This window comes from Trichoplusia ni, chromosome 26 (genome assembly GCF_003590095.1).
Source record: "Trichoplusia ni isolate ovarian cell line Hi5 chromosome 26, tn1, whole genome shotgun sequence".
Taxonomy (NCBI): domain Eukaryota; kingdom Metazoa; phylum Arthropoda; class Insecta; order Lepidoptera; family Noctuidae; genus Trichoplusia; species Trichoplusia ni.
Genome location: NC_039503.1, coordinates 3,959,374 through 3,982,280, shown reverse-complemented (window position 1 = coordinate 3,982,280; position 22,907 = coordinate 3,959,374). Strand labels below are relative to the sequence as shown.

At 35.9% G+C, this 22,907-nt stretch overlaps 2 protein-coding genes across 13 annotated transcripts in view; one reads left to right on the top strand and one right to left on the bottom strand.

Moving 5' to 3' along the window:
• The window catches only part of LOC113505446 (zinc finger protein 287-like), a 53,886-nt gene extending 40,124 nt beyond the window's left edge, over positions 1-13,762 (bottom strand). For 5 of the 11 annotated variants that reach the window (XM_026888128.1, XM_026888131.1, XM_026888134.1 and 2 more), the window contains exons 1-4: positions 13,449-13,758; positions 3,675-3,837; positions 2,699-2,812; positions 2,003-2,218 (exon numbers count right to left, since the gene is read on the bottom strand). In XM_026888128.1, the coding sequence (XP_026743929.1) occupies positions 2,003-2,218; positions 2,699-2,812; positions 3,675-3,837; positions 13,449-13,601 (646 nt within the window). In that variant the 5' untranslated portion in view covers positions 13,602-13,758. Of the gene's footprint in view, positions 1-2,002; positions 2,219-2,698; positions 2,813-3,674; positions 3,838-13,448 lie in introns of all 11 variants that reach the window. The other 6 variants (XM_026888126.1, XM_026888127.1, XM_026888125.1 and 3 more) reach the window with 6 other exon arrangements.
• Positions 13,763-16,160: 2,398 nt separating this feature from the next.
• On the top strand, positions 16,161-21,445 carry LOC113505450 (oocyte zinc finger protein XlCOF6-like). Of its 2 annotated transcripts, none has more exons than XM_026888142.1 (5): positions 16,161-16,695; positions 18,325-18,466; positions 18,820-18,965; positions 19,544-19,697; positions 20,183-21,445. In XM_026888142.1, exons 1-5 carry the CDS (start codon positions 16,540-16,542, stop codon positions 21,268-21,270), a joined length of 1,686 nt encoding a protein of 561 aa, XP_026743943.1. In that variant the 5' UTR covers positions 16,161-16,539; the 3' UTR covers positions 21,271-21,445. The 2 variants fall into 2 exon arrangements, with proteins under 2 accessions (XP_026743943.1, XP_026743942.1); XM_026888141.1 differs by having other exon boundaries at positions 18,820-18,966; positions 19,539-19,697.
• Positions 21,446-22,907: the final 1,462 nt, after the last annotated feature.

The window sequence follows — 22,907 nt, the reverse complement described above, 5'->3', positions numbered from 1 at the left end:
GGCAAAGGCCAGGCAAAAGCCTTAACAAAGGCTAGCTGTGTTGTTTTCAGTCTATAAAGATGAGTAATAAAAAAATATCATAAATCTTTTGCCATTTTATTGCAAAGAGTTGTTTTTGCTACTATATTTCAGTGTAGGGCTATTCAAATATTAAAAAACCGACGAAAAGAGAGTTTCCTCCTTTTTCTAACAAATCAGAGTCCAAATAAGCTCACTGTTACCTGACTAGTTATTCACTAATAACAGTGATTTCTGCAGGATTTGAACCTGCATGAGTTGAATAAGATTATTGTTACTAGCCTATCGTGAAACGTCGAATTTCTTTGTAAATTAAAACCTAATACTGCCATAACTCCTTTTAGAAACCTTTACCTACAAAATTAACATGTACACAAATCACAAATAAAATGAATTCTTTATTAAAAAATCCGCCATCACACCTAAAATCTGTATAAAGGAGGACACAAGTACAAAAAAAACACACAATAACATACAAATATTCAATAATAAAACATCAAACTAATAGCTCTGTATAAAATTCGTTTTACAACAGAAACTTCATTTCAAAACAATATGGCGTCGCTATTTAGATCGGAAAGAAAATAATAGATGGCGTAGCAGTAAAGGGATTTTAATTTGTAATTTTTCAACGACTTTTTTATTAAATTTATGAGTAAAAAAGGCATTTTTTTTAGATTTTTATCATTACTTTCAATAATTTAAATGTACATTTGGAAATGGCATAACATATAAAACATTTACTTGTAAGTACAAGAAGTCACCGAGAGATGGCGTTATTTTAAATAATTTCTCCAGTAAAAAAATATATTCGCCGCTATATTATCGAAATTAAAGCTTCATTAAATTGCAAAACGAATTAATAATTGAGACATATCCATATGTTTATCTTTATATTATTCATGCATTTATGAAATATTTTTTTATTGACACATTTCATAGTGGAATTTCGATAAAAATATTACAATTAAAAAAGAAAAATTACAAAGTTTAATTACTTTCATGAAAATCAAGAAATTCTAAGTTAACCTCATTAAACATTAAAATAATTAAATGTGTCCTGTCTATTATATTCCAGCATAAAATTTGTCAATTGTAAAGTCGAAAAACGAGGTGCCGTCGATTCCAGTGTTTTCATTACTCAAATAATGACCAACATATATTAAAACGCGTAACATATTTTGAGAGTTCTCGATGAGGAATACCAGCTGACCCAACATATTTATTCATAGCAAATAAAGTTTCGTGCAAAACCATTTTCGAAAAAAGTTAAGATACAATTTAATTTGGCACACGGTACTACAAAAAGTCGAGATCAAAATTAAGTTAAGTTACAATTTAATTTGCCACACGGCATCACAAACACTCAAGAGTTTTCAAAATATTAGAACCAACATTTAATTTTCGTCTAAAGATTTTTTTTCTATTCCGCGTAACTCGAATTTAAAGAAGTATTCTAATATGAGTCTATTAATTACGCTCGTGTTCTCTCGTTTTCTGCTGTTAATTTTTAACAAATTAAATCAATATGCTCAAAAGACGAGAAGCAACATACAGCTTTACTAAGGCACGGTTTTTATATATGCTTCTATAACAAAAATCTAACTTAACCTTCTTTCAGGCATTACTCTGAGTCTGCTTACGCTTCAAGCTTGATATCACATAAGGGAGACTTTCTTAACCCAACTGATTAGCAAAAATAAATAAATCAAAAGATTTAGCTGTGCCTGACAGGATCCATGTTATAATCTAATCTGGTTAGACAGACTTTTTATCTTCTGACTACCTGTAATGACCGTCAAAAATGTGTGAATAACAGCCGAGACCAGCGTAGCTTAACCTGTGATCGATACACTTACACAGTTATAGTTTAGCCACCTAGGAATACATGTGGATTGCAATAAAAGTGTTGAGCATAATTGGAGTCCGATATCTACAGCACCTCGTTTCCCCGACTCAAATAATACACAAAACAGATGCCTACCTTTTTTCTTCTTCTCTCCTTTGGCGGCTACTTTGCTAGCTGTAGCCTTAACGGTGTCCTTTTTAACGGTTTTAGACTTTTTAGCCGGTGACGCCTTTGTTTTTGTCGTGGATTTCCTTTTCTCAGCCGGTTTTGTTGTGTCAAGTATTTCCAGTAAGTCTTCGGATTCTTTTTTAGGTATTTTGCTCGCTAATGTCGTTAAGGGTTGGTCGTCAACTGAAATTTAGAAAGGGTATCCTTGAAATACTAGATCAAGCTGAGAGGTCCTGGATCCATACATTTTGTTAAAGAATTTTGTGCCTTTCAAAACATGGAAGCTGTGATATTTTTTTACATACATACAATATCGTTGCATGCCTTAGAATCGAAGTCAAGATCTTTTACTTGACCCTCCTACAGGCTAGAGCCTTATCACTAAACTATATAATAACAGATTTAGATTTCGTTCAAGTTACTAATAATAGGCTAAATAAAGGTTTTTTAATACTATTATGATACCATATAATTATGTGATTTACGTAAAAACGTACAACCAACTTAAAAAAAAACTAAGGTCATAAATTTTTTTGGGAAAATTATAGCTACAAAAAGAATCAACAAAATTTGATTCCTCCACTTCCAAATTTCACACAAAACCCAACAAATTGATAACCTCCTCCATTTTAAGGTCTGTTGTCAAATAAAAGTAATACTCACGATCATCATCATCATCGTCAAAGTCGATCCGGTCATCAAACTCATCATCGCTGACCCGCTTCTCCTGTTTCACCTGTTCCAACTTGACGCTGGAGTCTATCGGCTCAACCAGTACTGTAACAAATATTATTTATGATAAGAAAGTTGTTCTCATAAATTGGAGTGAGGTGGGATAGATCTTAGCCTGGGTGTGGTTATGAGATCCTGTTTTCTCAATCATCCCACGGGAACATAAAATCGGGATAAAAACTATCCTATGTAATAATTCTGGTTGTAAACTATCTCCGTAACAAGTTTCGTCTAAAACCGTTCAGTGATTTTTGCGTCAAAGAGGAAGAAAACTTTCGCGTTTATAATAATATTAGTAGGATTTATCACAAGTCTAGAATATATCTCATCCTAGAAGCAGGCCTCCCCTTTAACTCTGCCACTCTTGTTTTTCTTCTCTTCTCTAGTTGTTCTATGTTAACTTATGGTCAATGTCTCCACACAAAAGTAATTTAATACGTACGTAATACGTAATTTAATTTAATACATTCAAGTCACATGCACCAAGACATACAAACAAGCATTCTTGTAAAAAACAAATGCTTGTTGTGTGCAGGGCAACCCTCGAAACGTCGCGTTCACTGGGTTTGTCGAGGCGACCTACTCAATTAATCTGTCCATGCAGTCAAATCAGGGTACGGTTTAAAAAAAAGAAAAAATGACTCCTGCACTAAGAAATTTAATCCTAGTGTCGTGGGAGGTTTCACAAACATACAAATCACACGCACAATAACACCCAGACTTAGAACAAGCATTAGTACATCACACAAATACTTGACCTACGCGAGGATTGAACCCGCGACACGATACGAAGTGGGTTTGGCGTGGTGACCTCAACCACTCGGCTATCCATGCATTCAAAAGGTTAATTAATTTGTAATGGAAATGCTAGAAAGCTTCATGAATAAATATCATTAGATTATTTTACCTTCCGTTTCCGAAGTGCCAGTGGCATCCAAGTGCTGTATAAAAGTCTTCTCGCACTCCACGACCTGCCGCCTGAAGTCTGAAGCATCTCTCAGCCTGGATATGCAGAGCTCACAGATTAACCTGCTGTGACTGTTTGGACCACCGGACTGGGAGTAGGCAATCTGTAGGAGAAAAGGAAATTTATTTTTAAAATGAGAGCTGACTCGGTTCAAATAGTATTGGCCTTTATTTTGGTTAGGCAAGGGAATCCTTATGGAAAACTACCTCCTTGGGGGAGGGAGAGCATAATACCAGACTGCTTATTTATTCCTTTTTCAGAAAAACTAGAATTGACAAAGATTAACTGCTTTAAAGTTTAGGAGAGGGGGCTTGTGACGTAACGATAGAGTAAAATTTATACTCAATCGTGACGTCACGCGTAAGTTTCATTCACTGTAATTTGGTCAATTTATGTTTGCGGGACAAATTAAAAAATATGTATCCATTATTATACAAAAAACTACAAGACGGACACTGCAACAAAAAATTGTCGTCATCCCTATTGTTCAATTAGTTTAGGAATACATAACATATGTATGTCAGTATGCGTACAAACAACATGATGCATAATTTTTATATATTGAGATTATCAATTATGCTTTCAAATATAGTTAGAAAAGCAGAGAAACAAATTAAGTAGAAGTTTGTAATCTATTTTAATGGCCCCAGTTATTAAGGTGCCACCATAACATTTTATCTTATTATATTTATAACTAGCTGTTGCCCGCGACTTCGTCCACGTGGTTATAATTTTCCACATTTTCCATTGTTTCTTCGTTTCTATTAATCGCAGCATGATGTTATATAGCCGTCCGTGATAAATGGTCTATTCAACACAAAAAGAACTTTTCAAATCGAACCAGTAGTTCCTGAGATTAGCATGTTCAAACAAACAGACAAACAAACAATCAAACAAACTCTTCAGCTTTATATATTAGTATAGATTTATTTGTATTATATTGTGCTGGGATCAAACCTGCTCCTTGTGCCTACAAAACTATATATAATATACATATAATGGCAAGTTCACTAAAAGATTACCATCAACTGTTAAATATAGTTTAAAGTTACATTTAAATGTTGTTTTAAAGATATTTTTACAAAACAACTGTCCACTTTGCTTTTGTTTACCAAATTATGTAAACAAACAAAGCTTATGTCTAATCAGATAAAGTAAATTATATCCGGCCGACATATGAAGGTCGCTGATGTTGCACATGAAGCAATAGTTATTGATTATATTAAACTAGGACGCTGCTGCATCTTTGACGTCAATTGAAGTTGATCTTAGTACCATAATTTTGTAAGAATATTCATTCCATATTCCTACTTCGAAGTGGAATGGTTATTCCATAGGGTTAATTTTGTAATTTCATTTTCATTAATTAAATAGTTTTAAAATCATTTCGGTTTTTTTTCGATCCTTCGATTGCAACAAACGTAATTGGCGCAGTCGGTAGGATATCCGCGGGATATATCGCACTGTATCTCACATCGATAATCGCGTCGCGAGTCGCCCGGGTGGCTATCAAGCACCGTTCCGGATATCCTGAATCTACGGACCTGTTGCAGACCAGAAGGAGAATCCAAACCTCGATTCACGGAGGAAACCAGAAATGCAGTTACTGTAAGTACACTTGAATCATTCTCGTGTTGTTCCCTTTGAATCTTAAACCTCAAGATTTACCATCCCAGGGCCTCTAGTTCGCGGGAACCTGAATTACACCAGGCCCGCCATCGTATAGTAGATTTAAATAGGGATATCGATTTAGATAACTTAGAATTAGTTACCATGGCTCAAATCAACCCAGACTCTATCTACAAGGCACTTCGCCTTGTCCCGGAGTTCGATGGAAATCCCAACATTTTAACTCGTTTTATTAAAATTTGTGACACTTTAGCTACACAGTATTTAAGTACGGCACCGGGAAGTGAATTAACTAATCAATGTCTATTAAATGGAATTCTTAATAAAATAACTGGGACAGCTGCATGTACTATTAACGCTAACGGGATACCAGAAAGTTGGTTAGGTATTCGAACTGCCTTAATTAATAATTTTTCCGATCAACGTGATGAAACCGCTCTGTATAACGACCTTTCTTTAGCTACTCAGGGTAATAAGACACCTCAAGAATTTTATAACCATTGCCAGACATTGTTCAGCACAATTATGACTTACGTGACTTTGCACGAGACTTTACCGACTACAATAGAAGCAAAACGTGACTTGTATAAAAAAGTCTCTATGCAGGCTTATGTTAGAGGGCTAAAGGAACCATTAGGATCCCGTATACGCTGTATGCGTCCTCCTACAATAGAAAAAGCTCTTGAATTTGTTCAAGAAGAATTAAACGTGATGTACCTGCAACAAAGGGAGCCCCCAAAAGCATCGGTTCCTCCTAGAAATAGCCTTACACATACACCAGCAGCATTCGCTACCACTCGACCTCATAATTTCTCTATGCCAGTATCTACTTGGCCTTCACCAATGGGACAGCGTCCTATGGGACCACCACCTCAAGCTTTTAAATTCCCTGCACCAGTACAATACCAACAACGGGTGCCAAATAATACCCAAAGAATGTTCAGTGCTCCACCCCCGAACTACAACCCCCGTAGTAATACTTTTAGATTACCACCTCGAAACAATGCACCCCAAGGAGCTCAGCCAATGAGTGGAATTCGACACTTTACTCCCAGACCTTTACCACCAACTGATAGGCCAGTGGCCCATGACTGGAGTAAGTTCGGCAATCCGCCACCATCCAATTATTTCAAATCCCGAGAATTGAATATAAATGAATGTGCAAATTACGATGACTCATATTACAACTATTGTAATGAGCCGGAGTACAATTACTATACCGACTATACTGACAGTGACTATGACCCCGGGTTTACTTGTGATTCGACTTATTATAACATGAATAATGACAACTTTGAATCTCAATCTCAAGCCGCCTTAGTTGACCATGCTCAACAGGATTTTCAGGAGGCTTCGACTTCACAGAAACCAAAATAGAATTAAATCTTCATGCACAGAGACAACTTCCCTATATCCAAATCAGAGAGCCCCCTTTAAAACTTCTAATAGACACGGGTGCTAATCAATCTTTTATAAGCCCCGAGACTGTCGAAAGATACTTTACCCATTATCCACTAAACTTCGATCCATTTGAAGTAACAAACATACACGCGACAAGTAGAAATAGTTATTCAATAACATTGCCTTGTTTTACCGAGTTCAATGACGCCGGTAATATGAAGCTATTCGTTTATAAGTTTCACGACTACTTTGATGGGCTAATAGGACTAGATTTATTAAATAATTGGGAAGCTCGCATAGATCTGAAACATAATCAGTTAATAACCCGCTCTGCATCGAATCCCATCAGGATGTACAATTCATGTAATGTTAACTTATATGAAGATATTATACCAGCAGGAACTTCTAAAATAATTCGCATTCCCATTGACATCGTCGAAGGCGACGCCTTTATTAGGGAACAAATCTTATGCAATTGTATAATACATGAATGCGTCACCACCGTTGCTAATAATCGCGGCTACCTAGAAATAGAAAACCCGACGCCTAACGACATTATATTCTCTCTCGATCGCCCCGCGCATGCAGAATTATTTAACACCGAGTGCATTAGCACTCAACAATCGTCACGCGTTCAAGATGTTCTTTCCCGCTTGAGGACGGATCATTTAAATCAGGAAGAAAAGGCTAACCTTATAGCTCTTTGTTCTCGCTATTCAGACGTTTTTTATATAGAAGGTGAGGGACTTACATTTACAAATAGGGTAAAACACAGAATTAGGACTACTGACGATGTTCCAGTTCACACCAAAAGTTACCGGTACCCATTTGTACACCGACAGGAAGTTAGGGACCAGATAGGAAAAATGTTGGAACAAGGTATCATTCGACCGTCAGAATCAGCATGGAGCTCTCCTATTTGGGTAGTCCCAAAGAAGATAGATGCCTCAGGAAAACAGAAATGGCGCCTTGTGGTTGACTTTCGTAAACTCAACGAAAAGACACTAGACGACAAATACCCTATTCCAAACATCACCGACGTTCTAGACAAATTAGGAAAGTGCCACTACTTCACGACCTTGGACTTAGCAAGTGGCTTTTATCAAGTAGAGATGGATCCCCAGGATATAGAAAAAACCGCATTCAACGTCGAACATGGGCATTTTGTATTTCTTAGAATGCCTATGGGTCTTAAAAATTCTCCATCTACATTCCAGCGTGTGATGGATAATGTCCTTAGAGGACTCCAAAATGAAATATGCCTGGTCTACTTGGATGACATTATAATCTTCAGTACATCACTCCAGGAACATATGATTAACCTCGAAAAGGTATTTCAAAGGCTTCGAGAGTCTAACTTTAAGATACAAATGGACAAGTCTGAATTTCTGAAACTTGAAACAGCTTATCTTGGCCATATCATTAGTAAAGACGGCATAAAGCCGAATCCCGATAAAATATCTGCCATTAAAAAATATCCCATCCCAAAGACCGCCAAAGAAATCAAACAGTTTTTAGGCCTTCTCGGTTACTACCGAAAATTTATCCCAGATTTTGCCCGTATCACAAAGCCACTTACTCAATGCTTAAAAAAAGGACGAAAAACTGCACTTGACGTAGACTACGTAAACTGCTTTGAAAAATGTAAGACACTCTTGACAAATGATCCCATCTTGCAGTACCCAGATTTTACTAAAGAGTTTAACTTGACGACAGACGCCTCGAATGTAGCCATCGGCGCTGTACTATCTCAAGGCCTTATGAACTCCGACAAACCCGTCTGTTATGCCTCTCGTACATTAAATGAAAGCGAGATGAATTACAGTACGATTGAGAAGGAACTTCTTGCCATAGTTTGGGCCACAAAGTATTTCAGACCTTACCTGTTTGGAAGAAAATTTAAGATCTTTACGGACCATAAACCGTTGCAGTGGATGATGACTATGAAAGAACCAAATTCACGACTTACAAGATGGAGACTTAAACTAAGCGAGTATGACTTTACGGTAATCTATAAGAAAGGAAAATCGAATACGAATGCTGACGCACTTTCACGAGTTGAAATTCATACCCAAGAAACCCTGTCTTTAATAGCAGAAATTGATGAGCTCAATTCCCTAATGGGAAACCCATCAGCATCTATCCTTGAAGAAGCTAACTCCTCGACTGAAACCGTACACACAAGTGTTGAGAACCCAATTTTAGAAATCCCCATAACTGACGAACCGCTAAATAAATTTAATAGGCAAATTTGTTTCACTATAGTAAATGACGTCACGAAACGCCCCGTAGTCTCAAAACCATTCGACACCCACACACGTATAAGTATCCAACTATCTGAATCAAAATTAGAGGAAGATGTAATCAACGCTGTAAAGGAATACGTGCAGCCGAAAGTTAAAACAGCTATTCTAATAAATCCACCTTTGGCTATGTATTCAATTATACCAATCCTTCAAGATAAATTCAAAAGCTCTACACTAAATTTTGTATTAGCTAAAACCGAATTAGAAAACGTCAAAGACTATCTAAGACAGCAGGAGATAATACGACACTATCATGACGGTAAAACAAATCATCGTGGAATTACCGAATGTCAGTTAGCCTTGTCTCGTAAATATTACTGGCCAAAAATGAAGGACCAAATAGCTAAGTTCATAAACGAATGTACCATCTGTGGTCAGGCAAAATACGACAGAAACCCAGTAAGACCACAATTTAACATCGTCCCGCCAGCTACAAAGCCATTCGAGATAATCCATATGGATTTATTCACTGTTCAAAGTGAAAAGTACGTGACTTTCATCGACGTCTTTACCAAATATGGGCAAGCTTACCACCTACGAGACGGAACCGCCATTAGTATATTACAAGCGCTTTTACAATACTGTACGCACCACGGTGTTCCTATGACTATTATAACAGACAACGGGACTGAGTTCACAAACCAACTGTTCATGGAATTCACAAGACTTCATAAGATAAATCATCATAGGATATTAGCTCACTCTCCTAACGACAATGGAAACATAGAACGGTTTCACTCCACTCTTCTAGAACATCTTAGACTTCTTAAGTTGCAGCACAAAGAAGAACCAATTATCAACCTTGTGCCCTACGCTATAATCGCCTATAACAGCTCAATACATAGTTTTACAAGATGTCGACCCTTTGACCTATTGACTGGACATTTTGACCCCAGAGACTGTGAAGACATCGACTTGACACAACATTTGTTACAACAGTATACTCAGGTCCACAGGGATAAAATGAAACAGGTATACGGCATTATCAATTCGACTTCACTAGCCAAACGCACCGCATTAATCGAAAAAAGAAATGTATCCCGAGAACCCGAGATAGAATATGCACCCCAACAACAAATATTTGTAACAAACCCTCTTGCTAACAGACAAAAGACTGCCCCACGATATACTCAGGATACAGTTTTAGCTAATCTACCGATCCATATTTACACTTCCAAGAAACGTGGCCCTATAGCAAAGTCAAGACTTAAGCGCGTACCTAAATCAGTAAATTTGTTACAGGATTCTACTAGTAACAATTCTCCCAATAACGCGACCTCAGGAGATAAAACTTGAGAGCCTCGACGATGGACCCGGACTCCTACCGTATAGACTCGGACTTATGAAAATGACGACACACCACCATACGTTCATACAGTACGTGCAACTGAGTAACCTAGAATTCAATATTCGTTCACTGAAAACTCAACTAGTTAACTGCCGAAATCAAATGACTAACGACACTTACTCTTTATACGAAATCCAAATTAAACATCTGACTAACAAGCTTGGCAATGTCTTAACACAATTACAGTCTTTAGAACCCAACAGAGCTAAAAGAGGTCTCGTCGACGGGCTAGGATCCATAATAAAAAGTCTAACTGGAAACCTAGATCACCAAGATGCGTTAAAGTATAATGCGGCTATCGCGACATTAGAAGTAAATCAGGGAAAGTTAGCGACAGAATTCAATAATCATGTTAGTATTAGTAAAGAATGGATGTCTAAACATAGCCAAGTACTTTCACAGATAGTCAAAAATCAAGTTAAAATCAATTCGACTTTAGAGACAATATTACAGAGTAACTCAGTTAGAGAAAATAGCCTAATCAAATACGCTCAGTTTGCTCAACTTCTAGAAGTCATCAACGATAATGTAGAAGACTTAGATCAAGAATTAATTAGGATAGAGAATAGTTTAGCATTTATTCGCGCGTCTAGCACGCACCATTCTATGATAGATATAAAAGTATTAGAATCTATGATTAAGAAACTTAAGGATATTTACGCAGAAGGGGAACTTTTAGATTTAGAACTTAGGGAATATTATGATATTATTAAGCCAGGATCATATTACGTAGACAAGAAGATAGTTTTCATTTTTAAATTTCCAATTTTCTCTAAAAATAGCTATGATTTTTATAAACTTTCAGTAGTACCTAACAAACATGCACAGGCTCTTATCCCAACCTTCCCATTCCTTGCAACTAACGAGATGTCATATGTGTACATAGAGGCTGAATGCCCGAAGTTGAATAACTGGTACCTCTGTGAGAAAGGAGTAGCTCATCAGATCCGGACCAAAGCCGATTGTATCCAGGAGTTAATTACAAACCAAGTTTTACAGGAATCATGTCATTTCACCACAGTAACTTTAACGACCGAAGCTATGGAAAAATTGGATGACCAACACTATGTATTGTCCTTTCCTCACGAAACGAAAGCACAACTAATCTGCAACCAGAGAGACTACACATCGCTCCAGGGCAGTTACCTTGCTACAATTCCCGTTGGATGCCGCCTGAAATCGGAAGAATTTACAATCTCAAATGACTACAATGAAATTAAAGGACAACCACTAAAACTAATGAAAATACCATACAACGCAGAGAAACATGCCGCCGCTGCTACCCACGTCAATTTGAATTCTATCGACCTCCAAGGGCTACACAGCGTCCAAGATAAAATTACACTACAGACTCCTGTTCACCTGGACCAGCCGCAAATGGACACCCTTTACCACACCACAATCCCATTCTACGGAGTTTTGTTGGCTGCAGGCATAACCATCATCATCGCAATAAGCAGACGCTACCTATTCAAATGTAAGAAAACTACGAAAAAGGACCAGCAACCCCCGGTAATAATTCTGGAAGGAAATAAGAATCCCGAGGATATTCCGGCAACATTTTCACTAAACGTGCTAAAATAGTCGCCGTTCTAAGAGGGGAGGAATTATATCCGGCCGACATATGAAGGTCGCTGATGTTGCACATGAAGCAATAGTTATTGATTATATTAAACTAGGACGCTGCTGCATCTTTGACGTCAATTGAAGTTGATCTTAGTACCATAATTTTGTAAGAATATTCATTCCATATTCCTACTTCGAAGTGGAATGGTTATTCCATAGGGTTAATTTTGTAATTTCATTTTCATTAATTAAATAGTTTTAAAATCATTTCGGTTTTTTTTCGATCCTTCGATTGCAACAAACGTAATTAGTATGTTATTGCCTTGAGGAAATAATTACAAACAAAACATTTAATATTTTTTTTAATGTATACACCGTGATTTCTTACAAAAGCAGCCCAGTTCATGTATCCAATGACTAGAACACTTTCATGATAAAAAATAGGTATTTATGAGATTTGAAAAAAAATTAAATGCTATTTTTATTCAATGTTATGATGCAATTCATAGTTTTTTAGAAACACAGCTCTGTTGCAAGCGCGGTCCGAGCCTTGTAACAATGGTGAGGGGCGCGGGGGGCGACGTTTTTATCATTTTTAAGAGTATATTTCAGATTTCTCTTGTTTAATTTTCTTCGTACTTATTATCTTAGTTGATGATAAAATAATAATCGCGCCTAGGGGTATTTTACGTCGGATACATGAACTGGGCTGCTTTTGTAAGACAACTAAAAATCACCGTGTATATGAATAATGGTTTTTTTTTAACTTTCAATAATTAAAGCTTAGTCATATTTAAAAGCTTTTTTTATTTTACTATCAGCAATGCCTTTTTTCTAATCAGCTGTTTAATAAAAATAAACAAACATTACACACATTTCATAATAAAAATCAATAGCTATATTGTTTTTATGAAAATGTGTGTCTATCTTTAATAATTTTTATACAATGTATGATAATGAAAACATATTTTTTTGTACTATTCAATAATTAAATAAACCAGTTTCAAAAGTTTTTTTGACTTCTTTATAAGCTTTGAAAAAATATCAGCTGTTTAATAAAAAAAAAGAAACATTAGAAACACAATTTCCTGATAAAAATCAATAACTATCTTGTTTTTAAGACAATATGTGTGAAAGACCTTGGTTTAAAACAATAATAAACATAATATTAGCATCTCAAAACATTTTTATTACGATATTCTTGTTAGTCAGCCAACATAACAAATTTTATAAGTTTGCTCGAAGTAATAATACACAGGCCTCCCAAGAAGGTCTGTACCTTTCGAGCCTTCATCGATTTTCAAAACCAGCCAAATAGAAGAGCTCCAATCAAGGAGGAATCACAACAACACAAGAGACTTTCCAACTTGGCCGGATTACAGCAAAACTTGTTTAGCCAAGAAAATGGATGCCGTGGCGTCTTCACAAAGATTGACGCGATAATTGATTTAGAATTATACTTACAGATAAGTTGAGGGTATCCGAAAGCATTTCTGCGTACACTTCCCGCTTCCCCATCCAGAAATATTCGGTAGAAATGTCTTTGTAACATCCTTCAGTCAAGCAACAACGACAAACATTCGGCCCGGCTCGCCAATCCGTATTTTTCGTATCCATTATCACGTTTAACTAACTTAATTTCGCGGTAAATAAACTTAACATACTATTCTATAACAACTAACTGAGATTATTAAGCGAATTCTGTGTAAAACTATTTGTTTCAATCAAACAAACGCAAGACGACGCCATCGGGCAAGCGTTGCTTTAGTACAGTCAAGTGCGGTTGTCTTTCGAGCGCTAGTGTTGGGACATGCGCATAAGTTTGCAGCTATCGATTTTTGAAACTATATCTACCTTTTTATATCAGAGACCACTCGAGAGGACACGTTCCTTGAAAGTACCTGCCCCTTTACACATTGATATTTTAATGAGATTAAGTACGAGAGGGTGAATCTTAACATTGTTGTCATATCAAATCCAAACAAAACCGTCTGATCTGATATAAATAGAGTGCTGTGAAGTGTTCTGAACTTTGTGATCAAATAATTTTAATTCAACAACATACGTCCTCCTAAATAAACATATCCGTATTAAAACAACAACAAGAAATCAAAATGAGGGGTCTCTTTGAATTTATAAAGAAAGATATAATAGTCAATCAGATGATAATGGCTGAGACGTTTGATAAAATGGGGAGTATTATTTCAAGTAATGAAAATTGTTTGAACTACGAGAGTGCCGACTACGCAGCAAAGTCCGTTGAAGCTCTTCGGTCTCTCTGGTATATATTCGAAGACAACAACACACTTTTAAGCGAAGCAGATCTCAAAGAAGACTCATACTTCACCGAAGACATATACAAGAAGGTAAAACAACAATTCCTGTACGTGATGGCAACTTTACCTGATCTAAAAAGATCATCAAATAGAGATGGCAGTGTACCATCTCCAAGAGACGAAGTTATTAAGTTACAGCGTGTATTCTTCGTCGATTTGTCAGATTATATCAAGTCTACTGACATAGATGAGCTCAAGATACAATGGCAGATGGAAGATCGCCAGCACCGCCTCCATATAATGTGGACTCCGATTAACATAGGCCATTGGGAGGTCAGACAATTCCACAGCTTGCTACCAGACGTAACTTACGAACTTGAATACATAAGATACAAGAATATGTATGAGACAACGCTGTCGTTGCTCAATTATAAAATAGATTCAGTTTGCCAACCGGTATACCGCATCATTCCACAAATTGGCATACCGACCTGGCGTATGTTCGAGGAAAATGCTGAGATCTCAGCGTTTGCTGTCAAATCAATCGTGTGGGAAAGATTGAGTGGCCTTGGTGAAATGATTCGTAGTAACAAAATATCGGAGGGTGACAAACGACAGCTACTCATCAGAGCTTTCTTGACATATCAGAAGTCTATGAATAGCGCGGATAATTTAGATTCTGTAACAGGGGAACCTATTACTGAGGAAGTTGACTAAACTGTCTTTATAAAGCTATGCTCAAATGTAACACAAAACAATAACTGAGAAAAAGTGATTCAATAACTTTTATACCGATAAAGCTACCTAATTATTTGTAATACACAATCAATATAAATAAAAGAATTAAACAGTTTAAAGGACGCGCCAAATACTTAAATTTTGAGAGTTAATGGAACAAAAATATAAAATTAAATGTAAAAAAAGACGTATTTAATACCGAGAACCCCGATTAGAACTGAAGTCTGCAAAATTTATTGTGATAAATGTGTGTGTTAATCATAACACAGGGTATTTTTGAGCAAGACTGAATTTAAAGTCTCAAAACTTATCAAAACGCATGTGTGACATGTGCAACGTCTGATATTTCGACCTTTTATTTGAAATTTCAATAATGGACGTTTCTACGAATTTCGGCAAAAACAATAATTTGAAGAAAATCTGTTCTAATAATTTCTTGTGAATGGATAAGTATTGAAATACGCCAGCTTTTTTGAAAGTCCGTCTAAATACCAAGAACATGCATGAAATATAACGAGCCGTTCAATTATTATTAAAAGAATGAGATTCAAAAAAACTAAAATGGCGCCAAATACATGCAACATCTCACGCATTTTACAAAATGTAGCTCAAGCATGTAAAAAATTTCAGTATTACATAAGACATACCGAATTGATATTAATTAAATTAGAAATAAGATCTGTTATATGTACTATGGATACGTTTATGAATTTGTAAACAAAATTCTTAATATATGAATACACAATTTTGTAGAATTCATTCTCATATTGATTGTAATATTCTATATAAATGAGTGGTACAATTAATCGTATTATAAACTCAAATATTGTAGCTCAAGGTATTATTAATAACTTTACTTATTGTGTAAATCAATGTGAGAAATCTATATTTCTTTTTTCTAAATATTTAATGTAAACAATTTGGGATCAACCCAGTACGTCTTTAATACTCTTTGTTAATGTACGAAAACTTTTACATGTAATAAAATATATAATATGAATGTTTAGAACTGATTACACTTAGTAAAAGCGCAAATTGACGCATAAACTTTTTAATGTCATTTTACAAATAAGTGTATTGTGGAAATACATGATATTATAATGAATGGGAAGTGCGACTTTTATTGTCATACGTCTTTCCTTTTCCTCATTATTTAAAATCTATATATACATCTAGACTTTTAGACACTTATGGTGACTAAAATAGGTCTAGGCAATGCGGTTACTACGCTACGGTCCGGGTACAAGATAATAAGAACAACAAGAATAATAAGAATAACAAATGAAAGAATGCCCTTTATCTATTGCAGAAACCGTAAAACAATTTAAGAAAATAGCGCCATCTGTTGTCGAGTAGTAAATGTAAAACTCTAAATGCGTTTAGTTTCATCGATAAAACATAGGAGGAACGCACCCATCGCTATTGCAGTCAAAAGTCGATCGTACAATCGCTTTGACATGTTTGTCAAAATGTCATAGTTATTGACGGCTGTTGACCTGACGGATCGCTTATTTATGTAAATATTTTTATTTGGATTCAAAATGAGTGCTAATAAACCCAAGGGCCCTATCGTGGACCCTGGCTTGTGTCGATGTTGTGGATCTCTGAAGAAATGTCGCATTTTAAATGCCGAATACGAATGGCTTGGCCAAAGGGAGGTTTATTCAGAAATATTCGTCGATTGCTTTGGTTTAATGGTAAGTAATGTTTTAAAACATCATTTAATATACCTAAAACATGGTTTCCAAACAAGATAATCAAATAAAACACACTTAAAATCAGTATTCCTACACCTAACGTGCGAAGGAAACGTTTTTGGCACGCATTTTAATACGATTAGTCATTGGTAATTATTTAAGATATATCATTAATAATTTTACACAGAATGTGTGTTGTGAAATTAATTATATTGTACTTAGTATTCCTGCCAAGATTATAGCACTGTTATGTAAATACATTGACTTAAATAGATTGCAGTTTATGCTCCTTTTGAATAGTGGCTTGTTGGTCCGATTTTCGCGTTGTATTTAGTATATACCTAGGCGAGAACCTGCATAGATGAAACTGGGTAATAAGTAACATAGGAACATTACTTTTATTTCAAAAGTGGGACCACCATTGGACTTATAAAAAAATCTGGGAAGGGACGGTTGGCGCAGTATATTTTCTGTGACATCGAAGGCTGGAGAAAATCAGAGTAGGCTTTAAAATACGTATATCTAAAATGTATTTAAAGTTCCTTAGATTTTCAATTACTATGTTATGTACTCACTGTAACAATATTATTGTCTGTTGGATTGTTAAGTTCAGGCATTTTCATTCTGGCTGGGGACAGGGAGACAGACAGTCCACAGAAAGGAATTAAACTGCTACCAAAAAGTAAATTATTAAGTACTAGCTGTTGCCTGCGACTTCGTCCCCGTGGGTAGAAGAGATAAGTAATGATTTACATAACCTGCCCTGTTTTTTTTCACTTTTTCCATTGAATCTTCGCTCCTATTAGTCGCAGCGTGATGGTTTATAGCCTAAAGCCTTCCTCGTTGAATGGTCTTTTTAAAACAAAAAGATTTTTTCAATTTGGACCAGTAGTTTCTGAGATTAGCGCGTTTGAACAAACAAACAAACTCTTGAGCTTTATATATTAGTATAGATAAAATAACCCAATGCATACCACTTTCTGCAAGGTCACAAGCCCTTAATTAATCCATCATACATGTCATATTTCCTGCTAAGACTAGGTGATTATGTTTTTTTTATGATTTTTATTATTTGGAACAGAAAATGTGTGCCTTCCACAAGGCCTTTGATCGAGTGATTATACATTTACTTTGTAAAAGGGTAGTTTAATAATTTGGTGTTGGGTTTCCTCACTCGCCTGTGTCAGTTTATTCTGTGCTTATTGCCCTAGTTTGTAATATTTTGAACTCCCTATACAAATAGAAGAGTTCAAAACGTTGTTGTGTCTGTCTTCTTTTAGTCAAAGTCAAAGTATCTTTGTTGTGTTGATTGAGTAGGTTACAGGTGTTCAGTACTACAATCAGCCTATTTAGGCATACAATAATTAAATCATAGTCATTTTATATGTCTTTAGCCTGTCTGCCTTCTTTGAATCTCCTCTGCTAGCATAGTTCCTGAACAGGTTGAGCGGTTTCAATTTACTTTATCTGTTAAAGGTGAATTATTTGCGATTGTTCTTAGACGTGTTTAATAAAACTCGGATTAGCCATTTAACACTTTAGGTGTTGAATTTTTTAACTGAAGGTTTTAATTATTTTTTAATTTATCTTGTTAGACCAATAGTCACCAATTTATAACTGTCTCTGCAGCTCTCTCACCTAGAGGGTCCGGAGAGCGAGCGCGTGATCTGCGCGACGTGCGTGGTGCGGCTGAGGGACGCGCGCGCCTTCCGCCACCAGGTGCTGCAGTGTGAGGAGAGACTGCTCAACGCCAGTATACAGGTTCACGAAGGTATGTGTCTGTTTGACTCATTAAAGACTGCAGTCCGTCTATTGGAGCCGAGCAAGAGCGTGGAGGTGACAAAAACCAGTTAAATTATAATGACACACCAAAGTGTACAAAAAATGTTTAAATTATAATCATACACCAATAACACTTATATTAAGGATGTGGGTATATTTGTGTGTTACTTCTTCACTCCGAAACGGCTGTATCGATTTCGATGAAATTTGGTATGAAGGTAGCTCACGCTTTGAATAAACACACAGAATTTTCGATTCTCATACAATTTTTTTTAAGCTTTTACTGTTATAACCAACATCCAAGCGAGCGAACAGCTATTAATTTGATACCAATGATTACAGTGAACATAAATGATCAACAAGAAGATTTGAAGTGCGAAACAGAAGTTAAGATAGAGTTAGAAGAGTGTACACAGAAGATAGAAGAAGAAGCAGAAGTAAACAATGTTCTAGAGGATGATGGCCATGGTGTGGACCTCGATGACCATGGTAAGGCAAAGTTTAAGTTTATTGAGAACAAATATTTGAATTTTAGCCCTCAGACCCTTTTTACAAGAGACAATGACGTGAGTGCTTCAAATCTGTTGAACTAATAATTTGAAAATTCTCGCCAACTATGATTGTATTTAGTCTGTGGTGATACTCTATGATACACTGTCTATAATTCCGTGGTTACCACGAGTTCAATTTTATTATTTCTTTATTTAATTAACAATTTAACAATAAATAAATTCATCAGGCTATGGGCCCAGCACGCTTCCAAGGCGCCACTTTGCTCTTAGCACTTGCTCATAATAAAGATGTCAATATATCGGTCTTTTGCCATAACAACACAAGAAGAATTAACAGTATGGGTTTGAAACTTGCCAGAAATATATGTACATCAGAGATAGCAGAGTGGTTGAAGTCACCACGCCAAACCTGCTGTACAGGACGTGTCGCGGGTTCGATTCCCGCGTAGGACAAGAGTTTATGTGATTCTGGGATCTTTGTGTATCTGATTTGTGGAATATTTGTCAAGTATAGATTAAAAGTATTTATTTTGAGTTATTCCTTTATAGACGCCGACAGCATAAAGAGCGAGCCGCAACCAAAACCGAAGAAATCTCCAAAAACGAAAAAGAAAATTAGAACAAAGACAAGCAAACGGAAAACCAACGGAACTTATACGGAGAAGATATCGAGACGCAAGTTGAGAAGCAATGAAGAAGAAGAAATGGGTATGTGACCATAGAATACAATATTCTTTACTGCACATTACATAAATACAGGATTGGATAAAGATAAATAATTTAATATAATATTCTACAACTTTCACACTACGCCATCTAGTCTCAAACTAAGCAAAACTTGTATTATGAGTACTAGACAACTGATAAACATACTTATATATTTCTAAATACATACATAATATAGATAAATTACAGCCAGACACAGAACAAATGGTTGTGCTCATCAAACAAAAGTACTGGGCGGGAATCGAACCCATGTCCCCCAGTATGGCAGTCAAAAAGAAAATAAAAAAATAGATTACCAATTCAAATACATAACTGAAATATATCAGTCGTTTATTTATTCAATTTGTGTTGGTATAAGTCATCAACATATAGATTCTATTTTATAAGTTTGTCGACCTATTTAAGTGCCTAAACAAATTTAGTTGATGATTATTATTTGTTATAACATTATCAATTATATTTTCCAGAACCCGGCATCCAGATACAAGATTCAAAGAAACATATCGATACCGATCAAAAATCCTTCTCGAACACCGTCACTATTGTCGAGAACTCGTACGTCTGCCCCTTCGACACGTCCTTCAGTGATTACTACTGCATCTACTGTCGCGAAGTATTCACAGACCCAAACAAACTAAGAGAACACACGTTAACACACGACCCGACAACATTCAAAAACTGCATCACAAATAAAAAACTCCTTCTAATCGATATTTACAAAATCGATTGTCGACTCTGTCCAAGACGATTCGACGACATCGATATCTTCAAAAGTCACCTCACTACGACGCACGGGAAAACTCTATATGATATGTCAAATGACTTTTTAAAATTCCGTTTGACAGTTACTAATTTGACGTGCACGGAATGCAATTCGAGTTTTAGTTTTTTTCATGCGTTAAAAAAGCATATGGCTGAACATTTCGGTACTTGCATATGCGATGTCTGTGGCGCTCATTATTTTGAAGAACGCATGCTTATACTTCATCAAAAGACGCATCAGAAAGTCGAAGAGTCCTTTCCGTGTAAAGATTGCGGAAAGATATTCAAATCGAAACATAGTAGGTTTTTGCATGAAGCGAAGTTGCATAAAAAAGAGCCTGCCTACCAATGTTATAAGTGCGATGAGGTTTTATTCTCTTATTCTTTACGTTATAGGCATATGATAGAAGTGCATGGGGAGCAAAGAATGTTTCCTTGCGAGCACTGTGATAGGGCTTACGATAGTCGAAAATCACTAAGAGAACACAACAGACGATACCATTTAAAAATATTCAAACATCAATGCGAATTATGCGAGAAGAGGTTTTACCTCCCGTCACGTCTTAAAGAGCATATGGCAACACACACTGGGGAAAGGAATTTTAGGTGCGAATTCTGTGGGAAAAGTTACCCCAGATTAAGAGGGTTAAAAGTTCATATGCAATCACACAGCAACGAAAAGAAATATCGCTGTGTTATGTGCAATGCGTCTTTCACTCAGAATTTTAATTTGAAAAATCATATGAAGCGGCAACACCAGAATTTAGATATGGAGGAGGTTTATCCTGAGTGATAGCAACACTGGGGTAAATTGTTTTTAAGTTTTAGCAATAAATTTGACTTAATCGAGGCTTTAAATTATAGAATACTTATATTTATTATTCTAAGCTAATTATAGAATTGGGCTATTGATTTCTCATTTAAAATTAAAACATATCTTGTATCTCTAGGTACAGGGTGGAAGGGACGTCATACCGATCCCGTGGTGCAGGGGTTCTGGACATGAGTCCTGACTAATCATTATTTAGCCCTTTTCACGAAAAAAGGCAATGTAAATAAAACACTTAAAACTGCTCCCGATCAGCTGATTCGTAAAGGTACTCGTCGGTCATCGCTCTCTCGCAAATCTAACCGAAAGTGACGTCAAAATGTTCTATTCATCATTCAATCATGAGCTGAAGCAGATGCGGGGTCGCGAGCAAGCCGCTTGAATAAACCAATTCATCAAACTGATGAAAAATTTCAACGCAGGGGGGTCTGGAATCATATCCAGAACCCCTGGACCACGGGATCGGTATGACGTCCCTTCCACCCTGTATAATGAAATAACAGTGCAAAGTGCATAATAACTGTTGTATCTTCTTTTTAATATGTATTTAGCAATAATTCGGATGATGGCAGAGTTTAAACAACTAAAACACAACTAGTACATACTTGGGTTACAATGAAATAGAATCTCGTGTGACGTCACTTACCAGTACGCTTATTACTAGCAAGTGATGTGTTAACACTAACAGCTGAAATGACAACCACGACTACTCTGCCAAGAGTGCAACGACTAAGAAGATGTGTTAACTTATTTCTTCTTTAATAAAGTGATGAATGAAATATACATATTCAATATATTTTTTTAACCGAGTGACGGACTAAACAGATTTATATTATAAGATTTAGAGCCGATTTTTCAATCATCAGTCAACTTCTATCTGAGGAATAAGTATGGTCGTTTGTCATCCCTACTAATATTATAAATGCGAAAGTAACTCTGTCTGTCTGTCCGTTACGCTTTCATGTCTAAACCACTGAACGGATTTTAATGAAATTTGGTACAGAGATGGAGTTGACCTTGAGAAAGAACATAGGATAGTTTTTATGGCGGAATTTTGAAGAGTTTTCTTGGAAACGCGATATAACCGACATCGGCGCGGGCGAAAAGCTAACATTTTATATACAAAAGCTGTCAAAACGTCAAACATATTCGTCACATAAAAGTTAAATCGCGAATGAAAAATTGTCGCTTAGTCGCAAAGTTAGATAGCTTTTGCAAAATACGAATAAGTCCACCGATTTTTGTAATTTATTTTAACGCATTTGATTGGAAAATTAATTATTTTTCTTAGATTATAAGATATCAATGCAATAATATACAATTTAAGTATAATTATAATAGTGTAAATATTAATACAAATAATGTATTATGTAGATACAGAGTTAAGAAATTATATTTAGGTAGTTTAATTTAGTTAATTATTAAACTATATTTCTAAATAGAATTATCTATATCTATACTTCTATACTAATCTATACTAATATATAAAGCTGAAGAGTTTGTTTGTTTGTTTGAACGCGCTAATCTCAGAAACAACTGGTCCAAATTGAAAAAATATTTTTGTGTTGAATGGACCATTCAACGAGGAAGGCTATAAACCA

Excerpts from the sequence above, each read along its gene's own strand:
- LOC113505450 (XM_026888141.1), top strand. The coding sequence starts at position 16,540 with ATGAGTGCTAATAAACCCAAGGGCCCTATCGTGGACCCTGGCTTGTGT. Across the intron at positions 18,467-18,819 it reads CAGTATACAGGTTCACGAAG|TGAACATAAATGATCAACAA; the intron begins GTATGTGTCTGT and ends CAATGATTACAG. Across the intron at positions 18,967-19,538 it reads TGTGGACCTCGATGACCATG|ACGCCGACAGCATAAAGAGC; the intron begins GTAAGGCAAAGT and ends ATTCCTTTATAG.